At 34.0% G+C, this 20,730-nt stretch overlaps 1 protein-coding gene and 1 long non-coding RNA gene across 12 annotated transcripts; one reads left to right on the top strand and one right to left on the bottom strand.

Annotated features, from left to right (window-relative positions):
* The first annotated feature begins 317 nt into the window (after nt 1–317).
* On the top strand, nt 318–8,963 carry LOC113740242 (protein IMPAIRED IN BABA-INDUCED STERILITY 1). Of its 3 annotated transcripts, XM_027267789.2 has the most exons (10): nt 318–1,147; nt 2,418–2,702; nt 3,066–3,144; nt 3,274–3,383; nt 4,197–4,424; nt 4,836–4,933; nt 5,889–5,979; nt 6,304–6,828; nt 7,822–7,954; nt 8,507–8,963. In XM_027267789.2, the coding sequence occupies exons 1-10, from the start codon at nt 710–712 to the stop codon at nt 8,524–8,526; spliced, it is 2,007 nt and encodes a 668-aa protein (XP_027123590.1). In that variant the 5' UTR covers nt 318–709; the 3' UTR covers nt 8,527–8,963. The 3 variants fall into 3 exon arrangements, with proteins under 3 accessions (XP_027123590.1, XP_027123589.1, XP_027123591.2); XM_027267788.2 differs by having other exon boundaries at nt 3,066–3,383; XM_027267790.2 differs by lacking the exon at nt 318–1,147 and adding an exon at nt 1,657–1,740 and having other exon boundaries at nt 3,066–3,383.
* Nucleotides 8,964–14,315: 5,352 nt separating this feature from the next.
* Nucleotides 14,316–20,459, bottom strand: LOC140005368 (uncharacterized). Of its 9 annotated transcripts, none has more exons than XR_011813207.1 (6): nt 19,912–20,458; nt 19,750–19,816; nt 19,140–19,178; nt 17,328–18,639; nt 16,632–16,748; nt 14,316–14,539 (listed from the first exon to the last, which is right to left on the bottom strand). It is a non-coding gene; the product is annotated as an uncharacterized lncRNA (long non-coding RNA). The 9 variants fall into 9 exon arrangements; XR_011813206.1 differs by having other exon boundaries at nt 14,316–16,748; nt 17,328–17,407; nt 18,171–18,639; nt 19,912–20,455; XR_011813205.1 differs by having other exon boundaries at nt 14,316–16,748; nt 17,328–17,402; nt 18,171–18,639; nt 19,912–20,454.
* Between the last annotated feature and the right edge of the window lie 271 nt (nt 20,460–20,730).

Genomic DNA, 20,730 nt, shown 5'->3' on the forward strand with positions numbered 1-20,730 from the left:
TATAATAGTTAATTTAAATTTTAAATTTTACATCTATGTATCATGCATCAATAGTTAGCGTAAAAATGTCTGTAACAATTAATCTCATAGTATTTTCTAAGCTTCCAAATTGAAAAAAGCAATAAAGAAAGAATAAATTTTATATGTACTGATAATATATATATTATCATACTTGAATATATGATATATATATATATATATATAATTTAAATTTTAAATTTAAATTCAGATGATGTATCATCCATTCAAGAAAAAAACTATACAAGATTAATTTAAAAAAAGAAACCTAGAATAAAAGCCACAGCAGCCTACTACAAATCCTTCCCTCCGTTGATTTCGCTACGTCCTTTTTCATTCTTTCTTTTGCTCCTTTTCTAGCTTCTTGTGAACCCCATTAAAAACTGCAAGCCATTCTCACGCACTAACACTTCTGAGTTCCCTCCCAATTAATCCGTCAGACTATCAGCTTCCGCAATTGCCGCACTGAAAATAGAGAGAAGAACAAGGAAAGCGACTCCAGAGACAACGCAACAAAAGAGAAGCTTCATTCTGAACTATATAAGCCTGCGAAATTTTTGAGAATTTTTTCCCAATGCAGAATTCAAAACTGAGCTTGACCCACGTCAAGATTCTGCAGAATATGAACTGGGTCGAGCTTAGTTTCAACTGAGAGCCACCAGCCCCTCGGACACGTGGCAGTCAGTCGCTCATGGGCTGTGTTACTTCCAAGCAGGCGGTATCGGTGACGCCGGCATTTGATCATTCCGGGGTGCTCCGGGAGAATGGAGCCGGAGGAATTGGAGGAGGGGCGTTCGGGTCGGGTCGGAGCAGGGTGGGGAGTGGGGGGTTGGGATTGGGTTTGGAGATGGATTTGAAGAAGGTGAAGAAGAGAGGATCGACTGAGTCAGGAGGAGGAGGGAGCGAGTTGGGTGAGTCAGGGAGGGCGAGTTCGAATGGTGGGACCGGGACAGGGACAGGGACAGGGACAGGGAGTGAGTCAGTGAGTTTTAGATTGGGGAATCTGCAGAAGTACGTGGAAGGAGAACAAGTGGCTGCTGGCTGGCCGGCTTGGCTCAGTGCTGTTGCTGGCGAAGCCATTCATGGTTGGGTGCCCCTCAGAGCCGAGTCCTTTGAGAAGCTTGAAAAGGTTTTTCCTTTTTTATTTTTAAATAAATGAAATTTAGTAGTATATTTATTGATTATCTTTAGTTTTACCACATTTTTGCATCACGTGACATGTTCGTTTGTACTTTGTACTACTTTGATGCAATTCCATGTGATAGAATTTTTTAGTAGGATAAAATTTTGAAAACAAATTGGCAGAAAAGCTGACAATTGGAATTCTGGGGTGAGAAAAGAACTTGTCATTTGGTATTTTGTCATGTTATGCTAAATTTTGTAGTTTAATGAAGACGTACTACTGCTAGTATGACAGTCTATTTTTTTTCTTTGTTTAATTATTTATTTTTATGTGTTGGGTTCTTTGCTGTTTTTGGATGTATGAGAAATTTTGTCTGCTATAGTTTTATGACAGGTTAACAAACTCTATTGCTCTCTAGTGGGATAAGATGGAATGAATCATGTATATTCGAAAACCTGTGGTACAAATATTCTATAAGCATAATCAGCTTTTGGGTTTTGGGGGGGGGGGGTCATGTCCTTCAATAATTTTTGTTAAATGTACCGAGTTCTGGAAACTCTTAGCACCCAAACTACATGAGACTGCAGCTATGTAGAATGGTGAGACAAAAATATTGGTTTCACTTGGATAGCACCCAAGCATAAAGTTTGTGAATTTCCTTGTCATCTTCTTTCCATTAAGTTTCTTGTTGCTGTGAATTTTCATGTTTCCGTGGTGATCTCTCAATGGCTTAGTTACCTATCCAGTTAATATCTCAAACCTTACGCAACTGAAGAAATTCCTTTCTGGCTACATAAACTTCAGTTAATATCTCTAGAGAAGTTTTCTCTTGTATCGAATTCTGGCTCTGAATTCAAGTGTCTCAGGCTAACTGATTTCATAGATATAGTAGTTATGCAAAAAAAAAAAAAAAAAAAAAAGTTTGAAGAGTACTTTCAACGAGTCTCTTAAGACAGTAATCATGGAAGGTCCACTATTGTAACTTACCAACAAATTACTCCTTTTTTTTTTTTTTAATTTAAGAAATCAAGATTACCAACAGTTTGAATTTTCTTGTGTCATATCATCTCCCCACTGTATTACTTACTACTTCGTGGTATAATGAAGATGGTGATGTATTTACTTGTCCTTGTAATTCCAGCCAGTTAATGACCTATTATGATAACATGGATGAAAAATTTATGGAATTTAGCTATTTGCACATACAGTTGCTGTTTGATCATTACCACCGTTTTTCATGCTGATAAAAATTCTGTGCATTTTCATTTTAAAACAGATCGGTCAGGGTACATATAGCAGCGTGTTTCGAGCTCGTGATCTAGAAACTGGGAAGATAGTTGCTTTGAAGAAGGTGCGGTTTGACAATTTTGAGCCAGAAAGTGTTCGGTTTATGGCTAGAGAAATTATGATTCTTCGCAGGCTTGACCATCCAAACGTCATCAAATTGGAGGGGCTAATTACTTCCCGGTTATCATGTAGCATGTATCTTGTTTTTGAGTATATGGAACATGACATTGCAGGATTGTTATCTAGCCCTGACATCAAGTTCAGTGAAGCCCAGGTTTGCTTTTTGGTTCAGTCAGTTCTTAAGATTTTGATTTTTGGTAATAGCAAACAAATTTAAGCTGTTTCTATCAGTTTTGGACTCATGTAACACATTGGACTAGATGCAAAAGAACAAAACCCACACCCTGTCTGTGAAACTTATATACGCTCAAAAAAGTAGTTCTTAGCTTGCCTTTGAAGAAAATAATGCTTATTTGACTATCACTTTGTTGAAATACATGAAATATGTGTCCAGAGATCGTCAAGTCTGGAGATCAAGTTTTCTTTTTATCATATTTGATTTTGATGCTTGCTTCTGCTAAATGAGCTGGTCTGTGCTTGCAATGGTACTGAACACTCGGATGGGCCCATTTTTCAGGTTAAATGTTACCTGAAGCAATTATTATCAGGACTAGAACATTGTCATTCACGAGGAGTAATGCACAGGGATATCAAAGGTGCTAATCTCTTGGTAAATAACAACGGTGTCCTAAAAATTGCTGATTTTGGATTGGCGAATTTCTGTAACTTTGGCCAAAAGCAACCTCTTACTAGTCGAGTTGTCACTCTGTGGTATCGTCCTCCAGAACTTCTGTTGGGTTCCACTGATTATGGATCTTCTGTGGACCTCTGGAGTGTTGGCTGTGTATTCGCTGAGCTTCTTGTTGGTAAACCTATCCTGCAGGGAAGAACTGAGGTAACCAATTTACTGACAAGGATATAGTCAAATCTACTTACTTTTCAACTATTCAAACTGAAATAATCTAGATTTTTCCTGATTAATTTGAAGATCATCTACATCCCATTCTTGAATAAATCTTGTCTGTTCCTCGCCATCTGATGATTTCAAGAGAAGGAAAATGCTTTCCACGTTTTGCATCTATAAGCTTGGTGCACTACCAAGTTTTCTCCTTAACTTCTGTTTCCTTGTACTTGATTTCCATGTTTTAATGCATGGTGGTGGATTAACATCCTTGCCGTACCACTCTGATCATTCTCTGCATTATGAAGACCATATGCTCCCGGATGATTGAGCCTGTAACTTTCATACTTAGAATAAGCAATTTGTCTGCTGCTTTTGTTCAGGATATGATATTTTTCAGTATAGTTTGTTTGCTCATTTCGAATTCCTGCTCCAAATCTTTTAGGCGAAAATTTAAGTTACACATCTAGCACCTAGCTATTGAATATCTAGCACTTTTATTATTTTTTTCATCAAGTTCTATCAAACAAACAGAAAGATTGTAACTGGTCTCAGTGAAACTAGCATCTCCCCTCCAATTTTTTTACTTCAATAAATGCTGAATTAGCTAGAATTACTTTGCTTTATAAGTTTTACCTGATTCCACACCATGCAATGGTACATCAGGTTGACATCTCCTGAACTTTTATGAGTTCTATTGTTTATGGTATGTAATTGAATACTTTAAGGATGTAAATCAATCTGAAGATGAGTTTAAAATTTGTAATTCTTCAAGGATTATGACAAAATATTTTCATATACTAACAGGTTGAACAGTTGCACAAGATTTTCAAGCTCTGTGGATCCCCACCAGATGATTACTGGAAAAAGTCTAAACTTCCTCATGCTACGCTATTTAAACCACAACATCCTTATGAGAGCAGTCTCTGGGAGACCCTCAAAGATCTCCCTAAAGCTGCTGTCATACTGATAGAAACTCTACTTTCAGTGGAACCATACAAGCGGGGCACTGCTTCAGCAGCCCTTGCAGCTGAGGTACTTGCAACACAAACTTTTGCAACTCTTTTCAACTTATACTATAAGTGTTCCTTGTATCTTTCACTAATGTAAAAGCTTTTAAAACACAAAATTGTTGACATTTTATTGCATCATATTAAATTCCAATTTTTTGTTCGAAAGTATTATGACTCTTCTTGTTCACTGATTAGTTGGGAATTTTTTTGACGTATGAATCTGATTTTGTTTCCAATGCAATCATGTCTCTAATTTTTTACCCATCAGAGTACATCGATCTTTGTCTATGTATGTTGTATGAATCGATGTGCTCTGTGTCTATTTTTATCATATGATATCAATGTGCTCAAGTCTAACTTGTAGAATATGACATATCTTTATTTTATATTTTCCAACTATTCCTGTTTCTGATAATGGACATGCAACTTTCAGTATTTCAAAACGAAGCCTTATGCATGTGATCCATCAAGTTTGCCCAAGTACCCACCGAGCAAAGAGATTGATGCCAAACATCGCGAAGAAGCAAGAAGGTAAAGTTTCTATTGCCAAATTTCCTATTTTGGCATGCTAACACAATTCACTAGTTCTGTAATATTATAAATAGCTTTCCACTCTGGGATGGATAAGTAATTAAAGCTATGGGGCCATCTTGAAGTACTTCTGAAATTGAAAAGCTTCAAATTTCAGCATTAGCAGAAATTTTACAAATCAAAAGACTTGCACAATATTTGCTCAGATGCCCTGAGTCTATCACCAAACACATCTGGAAAGCACTTCTTGAAAGAAAAAATTAGTTCTCAGAGAAACACTGCACTCTCAAACTGTGCATTTTTTTTTTGAGCTGAATTTAGGTAGCTTTCTAAATCAGATTGATGTCCTTGAATTGTCCCATCTTGCATGATTTTTGTGGTCTTGCTGTTGCTTCATGCATGCCAAAACCTTATCTGTCAGTGGTATAATTCTTTAAGTGGAATTTGGAGAATCACTTGGAAATTTATTACTAGTCAGATTTTTATTAAATTGTTGACAGTGTAATGGAAATGTGATTATCTCCTGGATGCTGGTTAACTGCAATTTGCAAAAGCATAAACTAGGTTAACGGTACTGCAACAGTGTTAATTCACAATTTCTAATTGAGAGGAATAGTAGTTAGTGATCCATTTAAGCCTTGTAGTTGGCAGCTAGTGGGTGGATTGTTTTAGCTTAAACTTGAGAATAAGGATTATACAACTAATTAGAACCTTGAAGCTAAAAAACTAGTAGAATGAATCTTTAAGTTCGTGAAGTTAGTTCCTTTTTTTTTTAATTCACTTTCAACTATGTCTGGAACTCGTTATTGTCATGGTTCCAGCGAATGAATCGTTCACTATACAATTTGTTAGATATTCCTTTCATTGGGTAATTATGTACATCATGAGTCACTGATCATGAAAATATACAACTTAATGTGTGACTAACAAGATATGGTTTTCTGTGCGTTTCCAGGAAGAAGCCTGGTGGAAGAGCCCGTGGACCTGAAGCAACAAAAAGGCTCACTAGAAAACAGAATGGTTTTAGCAAATTGGCACCTGAAGAGGTCCTTTATTCTTTTTTTTCTTCTGTATACTTGTATGTTGTGCCCTTGCTCTCTCATGCAAGTGCATTTTTCTCACCTAGTTGCAAGTAATGAATGTTGCATGATTAGCATGCATTCATTGGTATATTTGGCATTGGTATATTTGGCCCGCTCTTCTTCTTCTTCTTCTTGATAATTTGTAAGTTGTGCCCTTGCTGTCTCATGCAAGTGGATTACTATTCTGGTTGTAAGCTATGAATGTTGCATGATTAGCATGCATTAGTTGCTCTATTTGGCTGCAGTTTTTACCTCATTCTTACTTATGTACCTAATCTCTCTTTGCAGAATTTACCTGTCCAACCACAAGGTGGCCACAAGATTAGCGGCTATAATGCAAGTAATTGTAAAGAAGGAGATATCATTATAGGTTTGGAGCCACCTAAGCCATCAAATGAGCTTAAGGAAGAGGCATCTCATGTGAAGCATGCATCTCAAGGCGATGTTCCCTTTTCAGGTCCATTACAAGTTTCAGGATCAAGCGGCTTTGCATGGGCAAAGAGACGAATAGATGATTCTGTCAGATCTCGCAGTAGGTCTAGTTCCAGAAGTCTTATCTTTGAACCATCAGGTGCAGTGCAGTTAAGGAATAACTTGGAGTCAAAAAGGAATGAAAACTCTGAGGCTTTAAATGGACATGGAACTAATTTTAAGGGTCATGATTCCTATGAAAGGTTAAATCATGTTATGGTCAAAGATTGGAGCCAATTGGAACATCCAGATTCCTTTGATGCTTCTGATGGATACCATTCACAGGAACTATCACTGGCACTTTATCAGAAAGAGGACTTGGCTATCAAGAGAATTAGTTTGGTAAGTTCATTACCACTTTAGACTATCTATGAAGTTAAAAGCCCTCGATGCACTTATTATAGTTGAAGTACTCCGATATATACATGGTCATTTTAGTGCAATTTCATAACTTGACATTGGCAACTTCCAATAGCTAGTGAAGTAAACCTTCTAAATCCTGCTTTTCATAAGTTGAATAACATGATTTTCAGTCCCCTCAGTCTACTCCCTAAAGCAATAAATTGGAGCATGATACCATCTATATTTTCACCTCTTAAATACTTCTGCTAAAAGAAAGTTTCTCTAAATGCTGACCACTTGATTCCTTATTGATGAAGCTGTTTTACAACTCCATTAAGTGCTGTTTTAATCTGTTTTGTAAAGTTGTATTCACTACTAAGTGCTTTTAAGTAACACCATAAAGTTTAAAACTTTCAGCTGAAACGAACCAACCATATTCAGAAGATCTAGTGACTTGCAAGGTCGAAGAACATTTGCAACACTGTATTATTGTTTATCATTAAATTCTTGCCAATGACCAATAATATTATGGTTAATTATCATTAAATTCAATTCCATGTGCTTGAAGAAGTTTGAATACTTCTATTCATGACTTTCATTTTCCACTTACTCATCTCGAGACAAAATTAGGAAAGAGAATTCAGGAACGAAATGAGATTCACATAACATGACAGTAATGTTGTTGCATAAAAGAGGTGGGGCAACCAAAATTTTGACCAAACTACTAAAGCTAAAAGAGACCATTCTAAGATTGAGTTTCTAAGTGACAAAACCAGAACCTGTAAATTAGAAGAATCTACTATAATACTTTGAACTTAGTGCTAGATTTATCTGATTAACAAACAGTATATTGTTATATCAATTTGGTAAATTAGTCATGTACTCACGTATTACTTTCATACTTAAGATTTAATTTGTTTCTTTATTTTTTATTTTTATGTCAAATGACACCAATCTTCAGTTGTTCAATAATTCTATTTCATCTTGGAGCAGGTTTATCAGGACCAAGGAGACAAGGTAGAATTTTCAGGACCATTGCTGTCTCAGTCACAAAGGGTTGATGAACTATTGGAGAAGCATGAGCGTCAGATCCGCCAGGCTGTTCGAAGGTCATGGTTCCAAAGAGGTAAGAGTTGAATCAGTGACTACGAATTAGGATGTAAATTTGATAAAGGGCTTTCACTTAATACCATTGAATCCAAATTACCTTCCTTACCTATCCTTTTGGGGTAAAACTACATGAAATCGAATTCTTTTTTTCTTTTTTTATCTATTTATTCTTTTCTGCCTTGAAGCATGGTCAAATTGTAGTGATTTAAACATACAACTGCCCGTATCTATTCTGGGAAAATTTGGACGCATTTCACCTTATAGAATTGACAGGTCATCCTTTTAGTTGCATTTTTGTTCTTTTATCTAGTCTGTGGCTTCTTATAGGATCCACATCATAAATAATACTGCAACTTTTATCCATGGGATTAGCAATGCCCCTTTTCCCCTGGATAGGGGTGCCATTATCTGAAACTTGTAATGTCTATCTTCCATGATGTTTGAAAGTCTGCAATTTCTCTGGTCACGACTTTTTATGAACAACTTTTGACTAAGTCTAGCATCCGTTAAAAAAAGTTAATTGCAACATATTTGTTTACCTTGACTAATAGCATATTTTGCCTTGCAGTTAAGAAACAAGGAAAGTGATAATATGGCACACTGGATTCTTAAAGATTCCGGACGGATCCATCATCACAAGAAGATAAAACAAGAAAAAATTGGCTTGTGGATGCCTTTGATGTTGCCTAAATCAAAACAGCATCACTGATTCTACTGGAACAAATGGCCTTGAAGGGTAAAGGGTGAGAGGCAATTAGAACATATTCTCTTCAGGAACATGAAGAACCAGAAAGGGCTTAGGGGAATATATTATCTTCTTGATGCTGTCGCACATCGTGTCATGTCACCTTTTTTATAATAGGCCCTAATTTATACAAATGATGTCGAATCTTTTGGCTGATGTATAGGTTAATCGCTAATGGTGGTTCTGCAGAAGTCTGAGATGAATGTTTATCGTTCTGAGCAATCTCATTCAACATCTCTGTATTACCTTCATAGCTCCAATGATAATTCTTTTGCTTCTATTCGAGCTCATGTTTCTTCAATTCTGTTCTGATTTGTGAAGTGAGTTGTTATACATTGACACAAAAGAGATAGTAGCAATTCTTGGTATCTCTTAAAGAGATATCACTTGCTGAAATGCAAGAGAAAACAAAAATTTGTACAGTACTAATTAATATGCGAAGCCAATTGCTACGAGGTACGTTTTGTGTGCTTTTCATGAGTTTGCCTCAAGCCTTGTAACTACCCTAATTGTTTGAAAGCCCATGTTCTTGAAGGGGACTAAATAATCGATTGATTAAACCGGGTGGTTGGCAGTAGGGCTGTTAACGGGTCGGGTTCGGGTGGGAATTCATTATTCCGGATCCGGACCCGAATTACTATACCGGAACCGGATCCGACCCGTTTATCCGATGGATCTTTTATTCTATGTTCCGGATCCGGATCCGGCGGGTCTCGGATTCGGGTCGGGTCTACCCGCACAAATTTAGCAAAATTATAATTTCTAATAAAAATGAGAAAAAAAATTATATTTGTAAACTAATTTCTAACTAATGCAAAGAAAAAACCAAATAAGAAAAGAAATCAAATTGTGTTATGAAACAATTTAAAGTGTGGATGTCCCTTTGTATTCCCAAGAGGATTAATTTTTGATTTATGGTTACATTATGTATAGAAATTACAATCCATAAATCTATTCATGTAGTGGAAAAACCGTTTCATATGTTTCTTCATATTCTTGTAGTAGTGGGTGTTTAATAGGATTAATGTACCTTTAATCTTGTAGTACCTATATATAGAGATACATTGACACCCTTTTGTGAAGACTTTTGTATTAGTTGGAATCATAAGAATATCATTCTCCATTTCTCTACTCATTTCTCTAATATTTCAATTCCTATTATAGTAGTTTATTTTATTAGTTTTACAACACGTTATCAGCACGAAAGCTCTATTTTTGAGCAAAAGGTGAAAACGGAGGCTCTACCTTGAACAAAAGTGAAACACAAGATTTTGCCGAAATTCTGCTCGCATTTCTTCAAGTAAATTCTGAGGTAAATTTCTAACTCACAAACTTATTTCAATTTCTTATGGCTAATATTTGAATTATCGCAAAAAATACAAGTCATCATCATAATTCTTTGAAAATAATATTCTCTACACATTTCTCAAATATGCTCTTGTAGTAGCAATATTAAGAGAAATTTTGAGAAGTATTTTGTACTTATTGCATGTTGATTCTAGTCCATTCCCAGAAGTGAATGCGACTAAATTTCAATTTACAAGTTATGGTTGATGCCATGACCATGATTTTGGTAAATATGTATTTTACCATGATAAGAGAAAAAATTACCACTTAAAGTGGGATAATAATGATAAGGACAAGAAAGTAAGAATCTTGAAGACAAATGTCCCGAAGTACATTTGACGAATCAAAATTATAACAGCATTTTCATATGGCCAATTTCTTTAAACGCCTTGAAGGTGTATGATGATTGATTTAATTTATGATAGTAATTGATTTTTTTTCATGAAGAAGAAATGGATATTAAATATTTGGGATTAAAGGATTATGGTGATGATATTTGTCTCATGAGAATTATGGTGACAATGATATGTGTCTCATTAATAAGTGTTACTATATACATTATATTCCAATGAGAAAGACAAACACAATCAGTTGTAATGTTTAAGTGATTGAAAGCTCCAGAAGAGCCACTACTATATTTCTCCCTGTAGAAGAAAAGTTTATCATAAATAAAACACTACTTTTTACTATGTCTCGAAAAATTTATTGAATTTGAATATCCGTCGAAATGGATATCAAATTGAGACATTAAATGAGACAATAATAGAGATCATGTTTAGAAATCAAGTGAGATAAAAGTTGATTATATCATAATAATCATTCGAGAGATAAATGATTATCAATATAGTTGTCTTCATTCTCATTTGATTTATAATCATCACCTACAGTAAATTGAAAGTTTACTGATCCCAACGGATATATGATTTGACAAAAGTGAAAATATTTGAGAGCCGACAAGTATTTATACATACCCCTTTATATTATATATGGCTCCGAAAGAAATTTAAAATTTATGTCGGGTATGAATCATCTTCTACGATTAAATATCGTAAAATATTGATGAGTGATCTAGTGAATGATTTATTTATTCTGATGAACTATTCTCGATATTAGGGGGAGGAAAAAATCAACCGAAAGGAAAAAATTGGATTTTCTCGATCCTCATACAAAATAACGTGAACTGAAAGTTCAAGAAATTATTCATTTGTAGAAAACTACAAACCAATTGTCAGATATATTATCGACTCCAGAAAAGTCATTAAATCAACTATTCCTGCAGGAAATATTCTGATTAAAATTAATGTCCCTGAAGGACATGCACAAGTGCTACAAATAAATTTAAGGCCGGCTTACCTAAATAAGGTATGAATTGATTTCAAATATCTCCGGAAATTAAATAAATGTCATGACAAAATTCAACTTCTTGAAGATGTCGCTCCTGAGGAGCCAACTCCTGAAGAGAATAAAATCATAGAAAATTTAATTGGAGCCTAATAAAATGTAGCACTTGATATTATAGAAGTTGATGATGATCATGAATCTAGATCGGTTGATGAATGTCGGTATAGAAATGATTGGCCAAAATGGAAAGATGTGATCCAATTTGAATTAGACTCACTGGCTAACAGAAAAGTTTTTGGACCTGTAGTCCAAACACCTGAAGGTGTAAAGCCAGTAGAAGATAAATGGGTATTTGTGAGAAAAAAAAAAGAAAAATAAAATTGTGAGATATAAGACAAAACTTGTAGCCAAGAATTTTTACAAAGGCCTGGATTTGATTATGATAAAATGTATTCACCTGTAGTAGATGCTATCACATTTAGATATCTTTTGAGTTTTGCAGTACATGAAAAATTAAATATGCATCTAATGGACGTCGTTACTGCATATTTATATGGGAATCTTGAAAATGATATTTATATGAGAATCTCCGAAGGGTTTAACATGCCTGAAGCATGCAAATCAAATTCTAAAGATATCTATTCTATTAAATTACAAAAGTCTTTGTATGGGTTCAAACAATCTGGACATATGTGGTATAACCGCCTCAATGAATGTTTTAACTAAAGAAGGTTATACAAATGATCCAATATGTCCATGTGTTTTTATCAAGAAAAATGGATCAAATTTTGTGATAATTGCGGTATATATTAATGATCTAAATTTAATTGAAACTCCTGAAGAAATTGAAAATAGTGTTTGAATATTTGAGAAAGGAATTTGAGATCAAAGATTTTGAAAAGACAAAATTCTGCCTTGGTTTACAAATTGAGCATTTGTAAGGTGGAATTTTTGTCCACCAAACTGCATATACCCGGAAGGTATTAAAGCGGTTTTATATGGATAAGACACATATATTAAGTACTCCAATGATCATCAGATCATTAGATCCTAATAAAGATCCTTTTAGATCACGAGAGGAAGATGAAGAGATACTTGGTCCTGAAGTACCATATTTGAGTGCAATTGGCGAAGAATATTGGAATGCGATGATTAAAAGATCTCAAATGATGTTTGCATCAGGGGGAGAAATTAATACACCGGAATAGTGTACTCTTTTTCGTTCACTAGGGTTTTTGTCCCAATGGATTTTTCTCTAATAAGGTTTTAACGAGGCATATTCTTTGTGTAATGGACATCCAAGGGGGAATGTTATGAAACAATTTAAATTGTGGATGTCCCTTTGTATTCCCAAGAGAATTAATTCTTGATTTATGGTTACATTATGTATAGAAATTACAATCCATAAATCTATTCATGTAGTGGAAGAACCGTTTCATATGTTTCTTCCACTACATGAATAGATTTATGGATTGTAATTTCTATACATAATGTAACCATAAATCAAGAATTAATCCTCTTGGGAATACAAAGGGACATCCACACTTTAAATTATTTCATAACACTCCCCCTTGGATGTCCATTACACAAAGAATATGCCTCGTTAAAACCTTACTAGAGAAAAACCCATTGGGACAAAAATCCTAGTGAAGGAAAAAGAGTATACTATACTCAAATACATCACCCTAATCAAATTATATTGATAAATATATTTTTTTTAAATTATTAATTCATTTATATCCGGATCTGGGTCTAATACGGGTCGGAATACTATATTCCGTATCCGACCCATTTTTTTTTTTGACAAAACGGATCCGGATTCGGATCCGGAAAACGGAATTAAATCCCTACCCATACCCGCAATAATTTCACGGATCCGGTCTGGATTCGGGTCTAGACCCGACCCGTTGACAGGCCTAGTTGGCAGTGGTCAGGTCTGGCTGATTTACGCTTTATTTGACTAGTCCAATTTCATTGTTACATATCCTCTAGAGCAAAATTATGGAAAAAAAAAAGAAAAAAAGGCCAGGCAAATGAGTTTTTTTTTTTTAATTTAAGAGTTCCTTCTTTACACTGGATGTTCTTCATTTTTCTTGAAGTTGAAATTGCTTCTCTAAATATTTAAAATGACCAAAACTCTTGTCTTCCCAAATTTTTGTGCGTCTATGGACAAAAATTATAGTACTATATAAGACAGACAAAAAGAAAGTAAACAAAAACTTTCTTGACAAATGTGCTTGGGAGTTACTTTAGGATTTTGTGTCGTAGGGACCAAGTCTATATTAGGTATTTTGGTATTAGAATTTAAGGATAAGCCTCTTAAAAATAATGGATCGCATGAGAATTAACAAAATTTTGTCTTCATGAACTAAGAGTACATTAAAAACATGGTCATCACCAAAGCATTTCCAACAAGATCACAAGCATTGCAAAATGTCTCACATCACATGCAACACAAGTAGAAAATGTGAAAATGAGGAAAAAAAGCACCACTTTGCACCTCATGGACAGAAAATGGAGGCCTTACTATGTACCTCATGAACAAAAGAAAATGAAGGCCTTTTGTGGTTTTGAAAGTGAAAAGTTTTGTACCGTGATCCCAGAGTAAAAGTTCTGTTGGGATTTTGTTCTCAATTTGCATTTCTTCCCCTTTGTAGCTTTCCTTTCCTTTTTATTTTGCTATTTTTTATGCACCATTTAGCACCCTTAGGGTGTTTTTGCCCATGCATCACTACAGTATAAAATATTTAAGCGTTATTTCATTTTTTTTCTTACAGTGTTGATAAAGTTTGCATTTGACTAGTCTTAAGAGGAGCCCATATATACATTGTTTAAGTTGAAGTGAGCAAGGTGCAAATACCTCCTAGTTTAGGGCGCAAAGTGTAATTTACCCGTCATATAATCCTGTAATAAAAAAGTTAATAGAGGGTCAAACAATGTAAAATAATTTGGAAAATGTCATTTTATAACCCCAAAAAATGGCCTAAAATAAGCTTCCAGCATCAGGAAAGATACCGAGGGAATAATTACATTAAACATCAGACTCAATTCTAAGCACAACTTTTCAGCTGAGCATTGTCCACACTTTTGCGTATCAATTCAAGTAGCTCTTCCTCCATTTCCTCCTTTTCACGACTCATTTCTTTGACTTCTTCCTCCATTGCCTCCCTGCAAGCAGACTAATTACATTACAACTTTTACATTGTAATAAACCTCGTCATTTTCTTCTCTTCCTGACAAGGAGTGAAAAAGTTGCTGGCACAAAATTATTTAAGAGTTCGCCAAGAAAACAGAATAAGATGCATAAACTCAGTAACCCACTCACAAGTTCTACTGGAACCCTTGTATACAACTAATTGATATAATGAAGGAAGTCAACTTGACTGGAAGATAAGTGAATAGAAGGAAGTCTGGAGAAGAAGGGTTAATACCACTTTGTCCCCCCAAACTTTGGACGATTACCCACTTCAGTCCCTAAACTTCAAAATGGGACACTTAAGTCCCTAAACTTATAAATAACTCCCACTTAAGGAAAATTGTTAACAAATCTTGAATATCGTTGGTGGTCGAAGTGTTCCATTTTATAAGAGTTTAGGGATTTAAGTGTCCCATTTTATAAGTTTAGGAACTTAAGTGGGAGGTATTTATAAGTTCAGGGACTTAAGTGTCTCATTTTGAAGTTTAGGGACTGAAGTGGGTAATCGTCTAAAGTTTGGAGGGACAAAGTGGAATTAACCCGGAGAAGAACTAGGAAGGAGAAACAATATTTTAGGCAGGAACACTTCTTATAAGATCGATCCCTTCACAACTACTGTGTGTGTGTGTACTTGTGTGTGGGAGAGAGAAGAGAGGGAGAACTGAGAAGAAAGCAAGAAACGCCTACACATTTAATAAGAGGCCAATATAAAAGACACCTACATAGACCCAAATTTGGGGCAATCGCTACTAAACAGTTTAAGTCCTTTTCAACAGATTGTAATTGAGTTCAAATTAAATAACATGCATTATATTGAAACAAAAATGATAGTTGAATACGTTCATGTAGACTCATCCATTTCAATAATGCATGATATTAGATGAGACTTATATCATGGTTCAAAGGAATGGTTGCGGTCGTGGTCAGAGCAACCACTATTCTGTGCCAGTCACGGCAAAATCGTTACAATTCAGAGATGTATAGTTGCTATATTAAGGGAGGTAGGGTTGGATTGGGTGAAATTGGACAAGGAGTATAAGTGAGAGGTCTTAGATTCAAGATCCCCTACTTACACTAAAAAAATATAAAAAATTAAAGAATAGTTGCTATATAAATTATTCATTAAAAAATACATAATTTGTCTTAAAATTCATTCTCTATCCTTGTTATAGAAACAACATTATGAACTCACAACAAAATACATTTGTATCCCATCATGGAACAGTTCTATTTTTTAAAAATTTGAGAAAATAAAGATTTTGTTTGTATTTTTTTTTATTTTTCACCCTTATTGTGGACTGTAAGATTATAAATTGATATTTCACTAACCATTACGTATTTCAAACTACAATAAACATTGATTTCAATATACTAAATATTCTTATGCATTTCTATTCAAAATTGTAAGAAAGAGCTCATTGGTTAGATTTTAAAACATTTAAAATTCTAAAATAACATTCTAAGAAGTTTTGGTTTTCAAAGTTGGGTTAAAAAATAAGAAGCATGAAATTACCTATGAAGTTTTTAAAACTTCCAAGTAGCTTAGGGAATAATTTAAATTTTAGATTAGAGATACTAAAAAAAAGTCTTACAAAGAATAATGGGGAAAATCTAATATCCATGATAACTATCAGCATTTAGAGATTATACTAGGCGGGGATCACCGCGCATTCTTACCTATGAAGTTTTTAAAACTTCCAAGTAGCTTAGGGAATCATTAAAATTTTAGATTAGAGATACTAAAAAAAAGTCTTACAAAGAATAATGGGGAAAATCTAATATCCATGATAACTATAAGCATTTAGAGATTATACTAGGAGGGGATCACCGTGCGAATGCGCGGTGTGAAATTAATAGGTAGTATGCCCACCATTGTAATAGTTTTTTAAAAAACAAAATAGATAATCCATAATTAGGAGTAATGACCAAAATAAGTTATAAAACTATATTGGCCAAATATGTTGAGTCAAGGCCAAGTATATTAATAAAGAATACAGTTAAAAAAAAAACTTCTATAAATTATTACAAGTTGTATGCATAATTGGATACTAAGTGTTTACTAACTATGGTTCAAGCTTGCATTTCTCAATCTCTTTACAATGCCGAATATCGTTCAAGAGTTTATTTGTCTTCCTCTTCCTAGAGCTTATTCGAATAATCTCCTACTGCCATGTTTTTATCCTGCACAAGAGGTAATGCAATTTTATGTTTAAGCCATATGAATTTTATGTATCATTAAGGATATAATTTGGACAGAGTAATAAATGAACTACTCTGATGGAACTAAAAGGAATATAATATTAGAGTATAAATTGAGTTAGAATTGGCCCATCAGGAAGCAAATAAAACTACTTTCTCCGCTATAAAATATGCAATTTGCTGGTAGCTATGCTTGATATGCACATGCAATGGTGATAACGTTCTTTATTGCCATGGCCTTGTATGTGTCAAAATCAACTGTAAATTAAGTTCTTGTATGTTGAAACCAAAACTTTACGCATTAGACAAAATTAAGAATGACACCATGTAAAAATAGGAACGAAATATGTGATAAGTTTTGAAGCCAAAAATATTGAAATTTGAGAAATAAAAATGAAAGAACTAACATTTCCATGGGAAACAAATACGAAAAAAAAATTATTGATTAAGTAAAGAGGCCAATCGATCTCACAATTATTGATCACTATACCAGGGAAAGATAAATGATAGCAAATAGTAAAATAGTTCATATCCACATTGTTTGTGATTGGAAAACCATACCTTGCTTCTTGATAACAATTCATGAGAAAAGTCTGGTAGTAGCCAGCCAACTCAAGTAGTTCATCAACTTTCTCACTTTTCTTCCCAAAATTTCAAAAGCAAATTCAGTAAGTACTATATGATTGATAGCAACAAGTGATTATTCAAAAAACAATGAGTGAAGGAAATGCAAAGGGATTTAGAAATTTGAGGGATGAAAGCAAATGATCCTAAGAGGGTTCAGCACATGCAGTCCTCAACCAAAAGATGTTGAATTTAGGCAAAGACTTGCTATTCATCAAGAATGACAGTAATACCTATACATTATTTGGAAACAAGCACAATCAAGTCATCCATGTGGTTTCCATCATTTAATAGAAAGGCAATGAGCAGACAGGATGACTTGGAATTGAAGAAAAAATCAAGTTAACAGGAATACCTAAAACCAAGAAAAAATGTAAACCACTGACCAACTTGATATGAACTATTCAAACTATCAATGAAATAGCAAGTTGAAGTTCCCATGGATTACATCATCTTCATTAAGAAAAGGCATAAGATCATTCCATGCAATCTCGGACCAATCAGTAAAGTCAAGATCAACTGAAAGCTTTTAATGCATAACTTATTAATACAATTCCATAAGGCTTCCACAAATATGCCTTTTTAAAATAGAAACAGGGCTGCAATGTAACAATTCTTAGATCTCGATTAAATCGGGAAATTTGTATTATAGGTCCAATTTAAAACAAAAGCAAAAAATTTTTTGGTCGAATAAATTGAGGAATTTGTATCAGTTAAGTTTATTTAGAAAAAGTAACAAGCAACTGAGGATAGCATAAGATGCATAAGGTAAATAAGTACCTATTTAACTCAAATTCTGAACTACATCAATTCAAAAGAAAACCATGACTTGCGTTCCGAATCCAAAGCTAGTTCGAGGGTCTTGTAAAGGGTTTGACTTGGCATCTGGACTGCTATATCCTTCAATTTTAGCTTGTAAAGATCCACATTGACCATCTTCCAGTAGCTCAAAGACAATAGTGCCAGGCTAATTGTGATATTTCCATCACCACATACCTCAACTAATTTTTTTCACCGTAAGGTGTCAATTTAGATTCTTTATCCACTTCTTCACCTTGAAATCCATAAACAGCCTCCAATGACTTACTCAAAATCCATCAATAGTTGTGCAAAGAATAAACTGCTAAATAAATTTGAAAAAAAAAAAGAAAAAGCAAAGAGAGAACAAAAACACTGAAACGATAACTCCTGCACATACCTTGAAGGCTGAAATAAGAAAAGTAGCCTCTTTATTTCGGTCTTCCTTCATCTAACAAAAATTTAGTGTAAACAAGCGTCAACTAGATGAAGAATATAATTAAAACAACCTCATGGTAATAACATGAGAATGATTCAGAGAAAATTATTGAACTTATTCTCCATATTCTTCAACATTATTAACAGTTGCAAATGAAATATACAACCCACCATTTTTTCCTTGCTTTTTTTACATTAAAATAAAAGTCTATAGTTACATGAAGCAAGATGATATGTCGGTTAATATCACAAGTTTTCCTCTCCTTTCTGAGTAAGACCCTTTTGATTTCACAACCCTTTCAAGAATTCAATATTTTCATTTAATGGTTCACAAATCTTACATGGTTTGAAATTTAACTACTTCAACCATTAACAGCCTAGAATTTAACCCCAAGCATTGAATAAATTACGTAGATAGCATGCTTAGCAAAGCAAACGTGACATTCTAGTCGTTAATCAAACAATTTTGATCCAAACCAAAGAAAAAAGGCCCCAAGATGGAATTTCACTCACCTGAGCTATATAAAGTTGTCCAAAAAGTGCATTAGCTGGCTGCAAAAAGAAAAAAAAAATGACAAAATCATTACCAACTAACTAAGGGCTCTGTTTGAATTAGTTGTTTTTGAGGGTTTTTTTGAAAAATTTTACTGTAACAGAGTCTGTAGAGTATATTTTGAGACATTTTTAGAAAATAATTTAGAATATTAAAGAGTAGTAGAGTTTTTAAAATATATTTTGAGATATTTTTTAAACATTAAAAAAATTTAGATTACTTTTTAGAGTACCTTTTAGAGTATTTTATAAAAATTTTATAGTATTTGAAAAACTAAGTTTTGAAAAATAGAAGGATCCAAACAGACAAAAGAGTTTAACAGAAACAGTCAATCCACACCCTCTTACTTTGAATTTTTTACTTCTAAAGAGTTATTGGCAATATCAACTGGAAAACAAAAATTTCTATGAACATGAAAAAAGAAGAAAGAAATTAAACCATTTCATCTAAGGAAATAATCACAAGTTTCAATGCAAAAAAGTGAAAGCATGAAATATTGGATCTTAAGTAAGGATAATTACTGAATGGAGTTGCTTAAAAAGACCCGATAACCTCTTAATCATGACTTACATTGGAATTTTAGGAAATACTTCAACAAGAGGCAAACTGTCCTCTCTATAGTCCATTTCTTGAACATCTATGAAAAAGGAGTAAAGATAGGAGAAGATTACAGTTGATTTCTGGTAAAAAGAAAGAAAAAAATAGAAAAACAAAGATTCTAAAAGTATTTACTTGAGCAAAGAATTTCCAATCATTCATACTTGGTATCGAATCCCTATTCCTCAACCCGTAGCAAACATATAAAACTTATTAGAGAATAAAATAAAATTTAATCAAGAGAAAAAAAGTATACATAGAACAAGAGTGGAGAAGCCAGCAGTTTTCAGAGAGAGAAAGAAAGATAAGAACAGAAGGGACTTTTCAAATAGAAGCTTTGAGTTGGAGGGGATTGAGATATGGAAAATTATTTGATGGGAATTGATTAGTCTTGTCAGATTTGAGCCAAACTCCTCTATTGTAGATACAGGAATTTGAGGGAAGGCCTCTGGTTTTGTAACTCCCAGTACTTTAACTCGCCAGCAAAGAGGAAAACAAAAACTTTTTGCACAGAAAGGAGATGGCAGAGATTTTTTTTTTTTTGACACAAAAGATAGGAGAGAGATGGCTCTGAGGTCTTTCTGTCAATTTTTCTCATAAAAAATCTGAGGTAAGATGACTCCAGAACACATCTCCAAAAATAGTTGGATGTGTCAAAGAAGTGATTGTATTCTCAAATTCTAGGAAGGATTGTTTGTCATTTATCTCAAAGTAGAGCCATCTTGTCCTCATATTTGAACATCTAAATGTGTTATATTTAGTACAAATTATCCATTCAGTTAAAACAAATTAGTTCTACCAAATTTTCTTCAAAAGTAACATGCCCTTCCTTTAAGTTCTTTCCTGCATAAAAAACTTCAACATAAATTGAAGGTCTGCATCACATTCACCTTTTTGAACCTATCAATTGGAATACTGTCTTCATGTTTCTCACAAAATTTTCTGTTTAGGCTT

The sequence above is a fragment of the Coffea arabica genome, chromosome 4c (genome assembly GCF_036785885.1).
Source record: "Coffea arabica cultivar ET-39 chromosome 4c, Coffea Arabica ET-39 HiFi, whole genome shotgun sequence".
NCBI lineage: Eukaryota > Viridiplantae > Streptophyta > Magnoliopsida > Gentianales > Rubiaceae > Coffea > Coffea arabica.